General features: G+C 33.1%; 2 protein-coding genes across 2 annotated transcripts; both read left to right on the top strand.

The window, feature by feature from the left end:
* Window positions 1-590: 590 nt before the first annotated feature.
* On the top strand, window positions 591-4923 carry LOC102615351 (probable alkaline/neutral invertase B). Its single transcript, XM_015533014.3, has 5 exons — window positions 591-728; window positions 994-1484; window positions 2262-2693; window positions 3367-3925; window positions 4362-4923. The coding sequence occupies exons 2-5, from the start codon at window positions 1074-1076 to the stop codon at window positions 4655-4657; spliced, it is 1698 nt and encodes a 565-aa protein (XP_015388500.2). The 5' UTR covers window positions 591-728; window positions 994-1073; the 3' UTR covers window positions 4658-4923.
* A 3117-nt stretch (window positions 4924-8040) lies between these two features.
* Window positions 8041-12110, top strand: LOC102614764 (uncharacterized). Its single transcript, XM_006487334.4, has 6 exons — window positions 8041-8411; window positions 9341-9540; window positions 10137-10277; window positions 10406-10486; window positions 11336-11460; window positions 11601-12110. The coding sequence occupies exons 1-6, from the start codon at window positions 8189-8191 to the stop codon at window positions 11647-11649; spliced, it is 819 nt and encodes a 272-aa protein (XP_006487397.1). The 5' UTR covers window positions 8041-8188; the 3' UTR covers window positions 11650-12110.
* Window positions 12111-12116: the final 6 nt, after the last annotated feature.

Genomic DNA, 12116 nt, shown 5'->3' with positions numbered 1-12116 from the left:
GCTAAAGTCATAATGCTGACTCAAAATTGAGGTTTTGGGTGCAGTTCACCGTCTTAATTTGGGCAATAATTGGAGCAAATCTTTAACACTAACAAGGGTTTATATTTATTATTGTAATATATAATATCATATTAGTGATAATTAAATATTTATTAGTGCCAGACTACAAAGATTAAGTAACATATGCTTCAAAAAAAAAAAAAATTTGCAGTCTAGCCAAATAATTAAAAATTCAGCCATTTAATAGTATCAATTTATGAACACGAATATCATAGTGTCAACCTACTTATTAAGCTTAAAAATATCTCAATTAAGATGCCACTTAAATACTTGTTCACTTCGTTATTCTGTTCTTCACGTGTAATCAAATTGAACCTATCAATCAATTTCTATGAGGGCAGCGAACTTTAGAGCAGATTTTTATTTAAAAAAAAAATTAACCCCCCACTAATTAAAAAAATGAACACTTGACCACTTACATTATTTATTATGTAAACAATATTTTTTCAAAATGGGCACTCCGGCTTAAGATCTAAATTATCAATACGGTCACCATCTAACAATCGCTTTGCTGGGACCCACCTGACATCATTCATTTAAGAAAACAAAATTGAATACTAAAATGTGTGTCGTGTATAAAAATTATGGACAGTCTGTATAAAGTGGAGTACGCTTGTTTCATTTCCTCCTTCTCCGAATCTGCGAAACAAGCGTTACCGAACCTTGCGGTCAGTCAGTCTCAGATTAATTCATTATTTTTCAATTTTAATTCAAAAAATAATAAAGATTGCAAATGGAATTATTATTTTTTATTTATTATATTCACGTAATCACATGCATGCTGGTCTCTGTTAGCGATGGCTGAAACTGATTTCTGTTCATAAAAGATTGCAAATGGAATTATTATTTTTTATTTATTATATTCACGTAATCACATGCATGCTGGTCTCTGTTAGCGATGGCTGAAACTGATTTCTGTTCATCAAATTGCAGGTTATTGAATGAAAATTCGAATTTTGAAAAAAATAAATAAATAAAAATAAAATTTATTTTTTAAAAAGAAGGAAAAAAAGATGGATACGCTGTGTACGGTAGCTGAGTGCAACGAATGTGATTTCTCGAAGCTATCAGAGAAGCCGAGGTCATTGAATATGGACAGAGAAAGACAGAGATCGTTCGATGAGCGGTCGCTTAGTGAACTGTCCATTGGATTTTCGCCACGTGTAATGACAAGGAGCGCCGATAACGCCAACGCCAACGCCAACTTTTCTCGGTTAGTGATCGATCATAATCCAGACGCACCGTTTTCGCCCGGTAGAAGGTCGGGATTCAACACGCCGCGATCGCTGATTGGCTACGAGCCGCACCCGATGGTCGGCGAAGCTTGGGATGCTCTGCGCCGTTCGTTAGTCTATTTTCGCGGCAATCCGGTCGGCACCATTGCTGCATTGGATAGTTCTGAGGAAGAGCTTAACTATGATCAGGTATATAATAAAATGTTTCAGGCTTTCAACCTTTTGTTACATTTACATGTATATGGTGCCTACGTCTGTGTTTACATAATTGTTAGCAAATTTAGTGCTGAATTGTAGTAAATAGTAGTAACTTAACGGGGAATTGCAAAGAGCCATGTACAGGTATGCATAGGGACGGCTCTACACAGACATTTTTGTCTAGTGTGGACGTCCGTACTTAAGAAAATGCAAAATGGTTTGTAATTGCTGCCAATTTAGTGCTGAATTGTAGTAACTCAACGTGGAATTGCCAAGAGCCATGTAGAAGTATGCGTAGGGACATCTCTATACGGACTTTTTTTTTTTAAAATATATTTGCATGTAGAATTTTTTGTCTAGTGCGGAAGTATGTATTTTAGAAAATGTAAAACGGTTGTGTACTTGCTACTAATTTGTGCTGAATTGTAGTGACTTAATGCGGAATCACAAAGAGCCAGGTAGAAGTATGCATATGGGAGTCTAAACTCTTGAGCTGTTATATATAGTATTGTGTCTATTGACAAAGTTAAACTTTATATTGCCATAAGATTTATGTAGGAAAATATGATCTCTTAATTGGAGATCTTATACTATGGACTTTGAATTAGTGGAACTAGAAGGCTCTATTTGTGCAAATTTATTGTCTCTGTGCATTGTATATATATATTTGTTCTGTGCTTGGGCCGCTTGGTTTTGTGTATGAGGCTGGTGTTGGAAAAGTGTACGGTTGGTGTGTGTGGTGGTATGAATGGGAGTTTATTTGTGCAGGTGTTTGTCAGAGATTTTGTTCCAAGTGCGTTGGCCTTTTTGATGAATGGGGAACCAGAGATAGTAAAGAACTTTATTTTGAAGACGCTTCGGCTGCAATCGTGGGAGAAAAAGATTGATAGGTTTCAGCTTGGGGAAGGAGTGATGCCAGCTAGTTTCAAAGTGCTTCATGATCCAATCCGGAACACTGAGACTTTAATAGCTGATTTTGGGGAGAGTGCAATAGGAAGGGTGGCTCCTGTTGATTCTGGCTTCTGGTGGATCATATTACTTCGGGCCTACACAAAGTCAACGGGAGACAGTTCGTTGGCTGAGCTGCCCGAATGCCAGAAGGGTATGCGGCTAATTCTGAGTTTATGTCTCTCGGAAGGTTTTGACACATTCCCTACTCTTCTATGTGCTGATGGATGCTGCATGATTGATCGAAGAATGGTGAGTGCTCACAGGATATTATCAGTTTCAGATTTAAGGTTGCAACTTAATTTATCAATAATTAGCTTTTAAAAAAATGTAAATGAACTTCTTTCTGCTTAATGTAACACGTAGCACTTAGTTTCCTTTCTTACAATCCATTCTAAACTGCTTACTCCTGGCTCCCATGAGTTGATGCCAACTTGAAACAGATTTAATGGTCTACTTCATTAGTTCAGCGCTCTGTTTTCTTTCCTTCTCTTTCTGCATTGTTGCTTGAGAAACTTGAGAAAAAAAAAGGATCAGTCCATTGAACACCAGATGTCAGTCTGTTGAACACCAAACGTTTGCTTTTCATTGACGATGATATTGAGATTTTCTAGTATACCTAATAGACAACTACTTTTTCTGTCATTCCTATTCCAACACCTATTGACCCAGAACGTAGTTGACAGATTAATTGTATTGGATTTTCCAATAATTGGCATTGATGGCATGCTTGTGAATTGCGATTTGGGTTGCCCATAGTAGCAGTTATTTTACTTTATCCTTCAATATGCATTTACATTTTACATATTTTCAGGGTGGTTAGGCGTACCCCATTGAAGTTGGTTTATGAAATGAAATGTGGTCTTTTATCTTCTTTATGCTGCAATTCTACATCATCAGCTTCATCATTTTTACATATTTTCAGGGTGTTTATGGATACCCAATTGAGATACAGGCCCTGTTCTTCATGGCTTTAAGATGTGCTTTGGTTTTACTCAAGCAAGATGACGAGGGAAAGGAATTTGTTGAAAGAATAGTTAAACGTCTTCATGCCTTAAACTATCACATGAGAAGTTATTTTTGGCTAGATTTGAAGCAGCTTAATGATATATATCGATATAAAACAGAGGAGTATTCTCACACCGCAGTCAACAAATTTAATGTAATTCCAGATTCACTTCCAGAATGGGTTTTTGATTTCATGCCAATTAGAGGTGGCTACTTTATTGGCAATGTTAGCCCTGCTAAAATGGATTTCCGCTGGTTTGCCTTGGGCAATTGCATTGCTATTCTTTCATCATTGGCCACTGAAGAACAGTCAAATGCAATTATGGATCTTATAGAATCACGCTGGGAGGAGTTGGTTGGAGAAATGCCAATAAAGGTTTGCTATCCAGCAATAGAAAGCCATGACTGGAGAATCATTACAGGATGCGATCCAAAAAATACCAGGTGGAGTTACCACAATGGGGGATCTTGGCCAGGTATGTTCTGCTTTATACATCTTCTCAGAAAACCACTAGGATTGACTCAAACTCCTATACCATCTGGACTGCTAAGTGTCTTTAGTCAGAGTGATGCCTTGTGATAGTTGAATCTGCTATGCCTAGCTTTTGGCCAGCTGACCAGAATTTGCAGCTTCTTTTGCACACTATTGATGTTTCACTTTCTTACAAATTCAAAATCCCATTTATAAAGTATATTTCATTTCTTGTAAAACTGGGACTTGATAAGTTACAGAGATGAAGTTGATTTCTCCATCTCGTACCTACTAATAATTTTCAGCACCAAAATAGTTGGACCAACTCTTAATTGATCGTGATAGGACAATTGAAGTATTATATATTTCTGTTCAATACTTTTGATTCTTAGCTAAGATGTTTGCTTAGATATTCTTTTTGCCTTTGGCAACGGGTGCAGTACTTCTGTGGCTTCTCACTGCTGCATGTATAAAGACCGGGCGCCCTCAAATTGCTAGACGGGCCATTGAACTTGCTGAAAGCAGGTTGCTGAAAGATAGCTGGCCCGAGTATTATGATGGGAAGCTTGGTCGATACATCGGAAAACAGGCCCGCAAGTTCCAAACTTGGTCAATTGCCGGTTACTTGGTGGCAAAGATGATGTTAGAAGACCCATCTCATTTGGGAATGATATCACTCGAGGAAGACAAACAATTGAAACCCCTTTTGAGAAGATCACATTCATGGACATTCTGATGTGCATCACCTTGTCCATTTTAGCTATCAACCTTGTAACATGACGGTGATGTTGGAGAGGCACAGTAAGCAAGAGCTAGAATGAGTCTTTTGCCACTCTTAGTTTCATGTTTCCAGTTTCCATGTAGGGTGCTTTTAGGATGCATCATGTATCATGTCTTTTCCCTTTTCGCAATTTTGCTATGCCCTTTTTTTTTTCAATCTTGCCTTCTTCAAACACTTTTGATAGCTATATTTTCCTAATTTAATCATCTGGGTTTAGTCATGATGCATCAAAGACGAGATTAAACTTAAAAAAAGCACTTTCTCAAAACAAAATCACATTTAGAAATATGAATGAAAAGCTTTTTTCACTAATTGAAAGAACACTAAGAATGTACCTTTATATAGGTGTTACACGTATTCTCAGATGTACGTAGAAATTTATTGATTGCATAATCGTATCTGGGAGATTGCTGAGATCATGAAGATTTGAATTGAACGATTCTTTCAGCAACTCTTTCAGTCTGCCATGCTAAGATAGAATGCCCAAAACACAGCAAAGAGATTTGACTTTGATTTTCTTCAAGTCTGTGTATGAAGCCCTTAACGTGCTACTGCTTATAAGAAGCCTCACCACATGGAGTGTTATTTGAGTTACTAAATTTTTTTATCAGATTTACTGCCAAATTAAGCTTGCAATGAGATTCACTGAGGAAACATATAGTTAATTATTTGTCATCAATTAAAACATGCAAAAGTAAGGCATATATATTTATATCACGACATTAACATCATTATTGCTTCCTTAACAAAACTCGGAACATTATCAAACATATTTCACTTACAACATTGAGTCAGTTTCAAAAGATTTTTTTTTTTAATATGGGTATGTACATCATATTTGAAAAAAAATTATTTTTTAAAATTAATTCAATTCGAATCTATGAAAAATTTATTGGTTGCTCAATAAATAACACATATACCACATTATTTGCGGTAAAACATAAGATAAAATTTTAGAATAGCTACAGTTAATCTTTTTTATTAGGTTTAGATTTTAAATATATAAATAAAAGGGGGATTGCCACTTTCCCCCCTACAGTAATTAACATATACTATTTACTTCCCTACTGTTTTTAAAATGACCAAAAACCCTCATGACAGTATAAGTTTACAATATTACCCTTATTTTTAACTACTCTTTTATTTATATTTATTATAAATTAAATAAATTACATGAATAGAAACTAAATAAAAAAAATTAAGTATTAAAAACAATAAATATATATTTTGATATAAGCAAAAAAAATTAATAATAAATTTTTTTTCTAGTAATTATTTATTTTGTGAACATTTTCTTATAATAAACATTTTGTAATATTTTAAAATTAAATGTAAAAAGTATAGGCAAAATATTTTATTATTTAGGGAGATTGCCAATTTCCCCCTTACAGTAATCAACATATACCATTTTTCCCCCTACTGTTTTTATAATGGCCAAAAACCCCCCTGATAGCATAAGTTTACAATATTGCCCTTATTTTCAACTACTCTTTTATTTATATTTATTATAAATTAAATAAACCACATGAATAGAAACTAAATAAAAAATTAAGCATTAAAAAAAGAAATATATGTTTTGATATGAGAAAAAAATTAATAATAAAATTTTTTTCTTTTATTTATTTATTTTGTAAAAATTTTCTTATAATAAATATATAAGAAAGTTATTATAAAATAAAAAAAATTATTATAAGAAAACATGAATGACAAATAAAAATTTATTATAAGATAAATAATAAAATATTTTGCCTATACTTTTTACATTTAATTTTAAAATATTACAAAATATTTATTATAAGAAAATGTTCACAAAATAAATAATTACAAGAAAAAAAATTATTATTAATTTTTTGCTCATATCAAAATATATATTTCTTATTTTTAATACTTAATTTTTTTTATTTTGTTTCTATTCATGTAATTTATTTAATTTATAATAAATATAAATAAAAGAATAGTTAAAAATAAGGGTAATATTATAAACTTATACTGTCATGGGGGGTTTTTGGCCATTTTGAAAACAACAAGGGAGTAAATGGTATATGTTAATTACTGTAGGGGAGAAAGTGCCAATACTCCTATTATTTATCTTATAATAAATTTTTATTTGTCATTCAAGTTTTCTTATAATAATTTTGTTATCATTTTATAATAACTTTCTTATATATTTATTATAAGAAAATTTTTACAAAATAAATAAATACAAGAAAAAAAATTTATTATTAATTTTTTTCTCATATCAAAACATATATTTTCTTGTTTTTAATGCTTAATTTTTTATTTAGTTTCTATTCATGTGATTTATTTAATTTATAATAAATATAAATAAAACAGTAGTTGAAAATAAGGATAATATTGTAAACTTATACTATCAGGGGGGTTTTTGTCCATTATAAAAATAGTAGGGAGAGAAATGATATATGTCGATTACTGTAAGGGGGAAATTGGCAATCTCCCTAAATAAAATTTTGTAATATAAATAAAATAAAATAATAATAAATATAAATATAAATGCTCCTTAAAAAATAAAAATGAAGAAAACATTAATGTAGTAGTTAGTTATTGGTTACCCAACCCCACGTATACGCCTCTACGGTCAACCCATCGTGCGCCCATGCTCCAACCCAAAAAAATAGTCTACAAGACCATTTGGTCAAATAATTTTTCAGATCCGGACCCGATAATCCATACCCGACCGAGAGCGCAAATTAGGGTAAAAGCTCGTTTAATCTCTATATTTTGAAGTTAGTGCTCGTTTAGTTCTTATATTTTTAAAAATACCTCAAACCATCCCTACCATTAAATTATTAACACTTTTATTATTATCTTTTGTTCCTTTTAACTTATTTTTATAAAATTGCCCTATTATAATAATTTTTTAGACATTATTAAAAAGAAAAAATAACCCTATTATAATAATTTTTTTAGACATTATTAAAAAGGAAAAATAAATTACTAATTTAACACTAAAAAATAAAATAAAAAATATATATATTAATTTTTATGAAACACACTCTTGTGTTAAAATATTAATTTTTCTAAAAAAATTGATAATGTAATTTTTTACGATATTAATTTTTTAGACATACGTGAGTTTCTACAAAAATCAATATATACCTTTTTTGTTTTTATTTTATTTTTAAGTTTAATTTGATAATTTAATTTTTTATTAATATCCAAAAAAAAATATTATTATAAAAATATAATATTATAAAAGTAAATTAAAAAAAATAATGGTATAAGTGTCAATATTTAATAACAAAGACATTTTAAGGTGTTTTAAAAATACAAAAATTAAATGTACACTAATATAGGATTAAACAAACTTTTACCCCGCAAATTATATTCGGAGCAGAGCTAAAACCGATGTATCATCACTAGAGAGCAAAGCCCCAATCGGAAACTCAATTGTCTCGCTCTCTCTAAATTACATCTCACTCTCTCGCACTTTCTCTTAATTTCCGGTAAAATATTTTTAGACCGCTCATGAGGGCGCCGAAGAGGCCGATCCACGCGGTTTCGACATGGGTCCGGCGACAGCCGCCGAAAGTGAAGGCATTTTTGGCGGTGGTCTCCGGCATGGCAGCGCTGGTTTTGCTCCGATTCATTGTACACGACCACGATAACCTCTTCGTTGCTGCCGAGGCCGTGCACTCCATTGGAATCTCCGTGTTAATATACAAGCTCATGAAAGAGAAAACTTGTGCTGGTAATTGATAACAGAAGAAAAAAATTAAAATATAAAGCTTTTTGGATCTTTTCGTAATAAATTTTATTTTTTGGATGGGTTTTACATATTGATTTTGCGAAGAAATTATTATTTTTTCTTTATTACTTGTAGTTTCTAAAGTTGGGATTTTGTGATGAATGCGAAATTTTAGGGTTTGTTATTTATTGCTGTTCAGTTTGATGATGTGTTTGTTTGTTGGATGATAGATTGTGGTGAGTCAAGAAGAGAAAGTTTGGGATTTGTTGACGAATTGGGCGTTTTGATTTATTGTTTTTATATTTATATTTGTTGAATTGTACTTTTTTTTTGCTTTTAATTAGGGTTTCTAAGTTAGGTTGATTGGGAATTTCTAATGTGATGATGCTTGGGTAAATATGATCGCACTTTCACACTTTTTTCATTTGGTTGGTTGGTCAGTGATAATCTTGTATTTTTTTCTTTTGCTTGCTTAAATTGTTTCTTTGAGAAGGATAGTCCCGTGCTTTTTATTTATTTTTGATCCTTTCTGATGTTTTGAGTATGTTTGGTTCCTCAAAATGTGACGCAAAAGAAAAGGGAAGATAATGATGTTTTCTAGAACATGTGATTTATAATTAAAATTTTTTTTTTAAAGATATGGTCGCACAATTTTATCACTAGACTTGTTCAGGAGGTTCTACAATTCAAGAATAGATCCTTATTATGGTAATTATGGGGTAGAGACTCGTTTATTAAGTTGAAGACATGTCTACCAATGTTGCCTTACTTAAATAAGTTTATATTTATTTGGCCTTAGTTGATATTACAGAGCTTTTGTCTAGGTAATATTTTCTTCTTGATATAATGTCTGTGATTTCTTTTCAAGACGGCTGTGTAGGTTATTATCTTTAGACTGCCTCAGTCATTAAAATTCTTTTGATTATTTGCAGGACTGTCACTCAAATCCCAGGAACTAACAGCTATTTTCTTAGCTGTGAGGCTATACTGTAGTTTTGTGATGGAATATGATATACACACCCTACTGGATTTAGCTACTTTGGCTACGACCCTTTGGGTTATTTATATGATCCGTTTCAATCTAAGGTCTAGTTACATGGAGGACAAGGACAACTTTGCAATATATTATGTGGTAAGTTTTCTACCATTTATGCCTATTTTTCTAGTTTTTTAAACAACAGTCAATTATATCTGTAAGGGCACTGATCATATTTTTGTGATGTCTATCAGTCATTGTTTCCGGGTTTCATATGTGTTCTTTATTTGTAGAAATGGTTAAACAATTTATCTATTGTCTGTGTAAAAGCAAAAATCTTTTATGAAAAGATGATCACGTTACTTGTATTTTTGCTTTGCACTCCAGGCTAGTTTGTCATTTAAAATGTTTTGCAGTTAATACATATCTAGAAATGGATTTGCAGGGTAAACTAATTGGTCTCCTGATTTACTGAGGGTTTATCTTGCTTACCATATAAAAAAGCTATTTCTTCCCTGCTTTTCAAAATCTGCTATGGGATGATATGAACTTTTTAAAAAATTTACTGAACTCTAAAATTAGCTTTTAGCTACTCAAAATCACTTTTGAGTCTCCCAACAACAATCCCAAATGGGTCCTCAGTTTACGCTGGCCAGATTCTGCAAATTAATCGTGATTGTGTTAGTTGTGCCTTCTTTTGAACTTATTTATTCGTTTGTGAAAGCAATATCCTGTTTAAAATTTTGGTACAGGTGGTACCCTGTGCAGTATTGGCTCTGTTAATTCATCCATCGACTTCGCATAATATATTGAATAGGATTTTCTGGGCTTTCTGTGTTTATCTGGAAGCTGTTTCAGTACTGCCCCAGTTGCGGGTGATGCAGAACACAAAGGTACCTTTTTCTAGGTGGCAACATATATGCTTATTAGCTTGAAATTGGTCCATTTTTCTATCCTAAATAATATTGCTTTTATTGATAAACCCTTCCAAATAATGATCTTCTTTTTTTATTTTTTTCAGATTGTTGAACCATTCACAGCCCATTATGTATTTGCGCTTGGTGTTGCGAGGTTTTTGAGCTGTGCCCACTGGGTTCTCCAGGTCTTATTCCATAGTGTTGAAATTCGCGTAGTGATTTAGCTTAGGTTAATAGCCTGTTTTGTGGCACTTCTAATTGTGTTCTTCGTTCAATATTGGCCATGCTGTTTGTGCTGATGTTTGGAGTCTAATTGAAATTGTGCTGGAACAATGACTTTAGAGTCTAATTGAAACTGTGCTGGTACAATTACTTTAGGCAAAATATACTACTCTTAGAGAACAGGATTGATCGGGATCTTGATGATTTCTGCTTCTAAATTTGATTTGACGCATTTACTGGCTAGCAACACACAGTGGAAATTTGAGTCGTTTTAATAATATTCCAGAAACTTTTTTGCGTACATCAACATGGGAGAATTCATACATGGTATCTTATATGTTATTGCCGCTGGGCATCTTATCTACACCCACTAGAACCAATTTAGGTATCGCATTTTCCCCCTACCACATATGCCACCAGCAGAGTAAGCTTTCATTTCCCAGTGTTTCGCACCCTACAAGAATACTGTTCAAGCTACCACTACTGTTATAAGGATGTGGATACTAGTTTGGGTTTGAATCCTACTCACGTCAGGGTTGGGGAGAGATTTGGTTTTCTTTTATGCAATGTTGAGAAAAAGAGAGGAGGGGGGGGGGGGGGGGGGAGGACTATTGGTACGGGGAACATGATTTGCCTATGTAGCTCTTTGATTAACTCATATGTTTCTAAACGGATTAAGATATTTTAGAAATAGTACTTGATTTGCTTGTTCGTTTAATATTTCTCTTCTGTCATTGGCATTTATTGTGGTGTTTTTACTGATTGCATGTTTAAATCTGCTGTTGGTGCTTTGTGTATGTTGCTTTTAACAGGTTCTGGATAGTCGTGGACACTTGCTGGTAGCCCTGGGCTATGGATTATGGCCTTCGATGGTGCTTATCTCAGAGATTGTCCAAACTTTCATCTTAGCGGACTTCTGTTACTACTATGTCAAAAGGTTGGTTGCAAATCTTTTAAGTGCTTATCCCTCTCTTTCATTTATTTTGATGAACCGTATGTATATGTAAAACCTTATTGAATGTAGTTTCCCCAGTACTGTTACTGTTATGTAGGTAACAATTATTCTTTGCTTTGCAGTGTCTTTGGCGGACAGCTAGTCCTCCGACTTCCCTCCGGGGTGGTGTAATTGCAAAAAATTGTCGTGCATGGTCTATGAGCACATTGACATATACAATTAACTTTAATCAGAGCGTGTGGCTGGTGGTTCTGGTTCAAATTCCCATTTTGCTTTCGATTTTGGACTCCCTAGGTCTTGCAATCATGATTGGAAGTTAAATGGGTTGTTTAGGAAAGTTGGGGATGCAGGAAATTTGGGTGGATATTTATATTTGAAAATGATTTTATAGTCACTCAACTCTGCCAAGGCTGATCTTTTGCATACGATAAATGTTGGAAGCTTATGTTAGATTTTGTGGGCCTCCATCTTGTCATGCAATTAAAGTCAGACCTTATATTTTGAATGGCTACTGGTGTTGAATTAATGTGGGCACTGGGCGGCTTTCATATTATTACGTGTCATCTTATTAAAAACTTAATTTGTTTAGCATCGATATACAAGAAATAGAAAATATATATATTTTGATGCAATCCGCA

Source organism: Citrus sinensis, chromosome 8 (assembly GCF_022201045.2).
Source record: "Citrus sinensis cultivar Valencia sweet orange chromosome 8, DVS_A1.0, whole genome shotgun sequence".
Classification (NCBI taxonomy): Eukaryota; Viridiplantae; Streptophyta; class Magnoliopsida; order Sapindales; family Rutaceae; genus Citrus; species Citrus sinensis.
Note: the sequence above shows the minus strand (reverse complement) of the source record. Positions and strands in the feature narration are given on the sequence as shown.

What these genes read in the sequence shown, in the direction of transcription:
- LOC102615351 (XM_015533014.3), top strand. Translation starts at nt 1,074, where the DNA reads ATGGATACGCTGTGTACGGTAGCTGAGTGCAACGAATGTGATTTCTCG. An exon ending in GCATGATTGATCGAAGAATG is followed by an intron (nt 2,694 to 3,366) that starts GTGAGTGCTCAC and finishes ACATATTTTCAG; the next exon opens with GGTGTTTATGGATACCCAAT. An exon ending in CAATGGGGGATCTTGGCCAG is followed by an intron (nt 3,926 to 4,361) that starts GTATGTTCTGCT and finishes CAACGGGTGCAG; the next exon opens with TACTTCTGTGGCTTCTCACT.
- LOC102614764 (XM_006487334.4), top strand. Translation starts at nt 8,189, where the DNA reads ATGAGGGCGCCGAAGAGGCCGATCCACGCGGTTTCGACATGGGTCCGG. An exon ending in GAAAGAGAAAACTTGTGCTG is followed by an intron (nt 8,412 to 9,340) that starts GTAATTGATAAC and finishes GATTATTTGCAG; the next exon opens with GACTGTCACTCAAATCCCAG. An exon ending in ACTTTGCAATATATTATGTG is followed by an intron (nt 9,541 to 10,136) that starts GTAAGTTTTCTA and finishes ATTTTGGTACAG; the next exon opens with GTGGTACCCTGTGCAGTATT.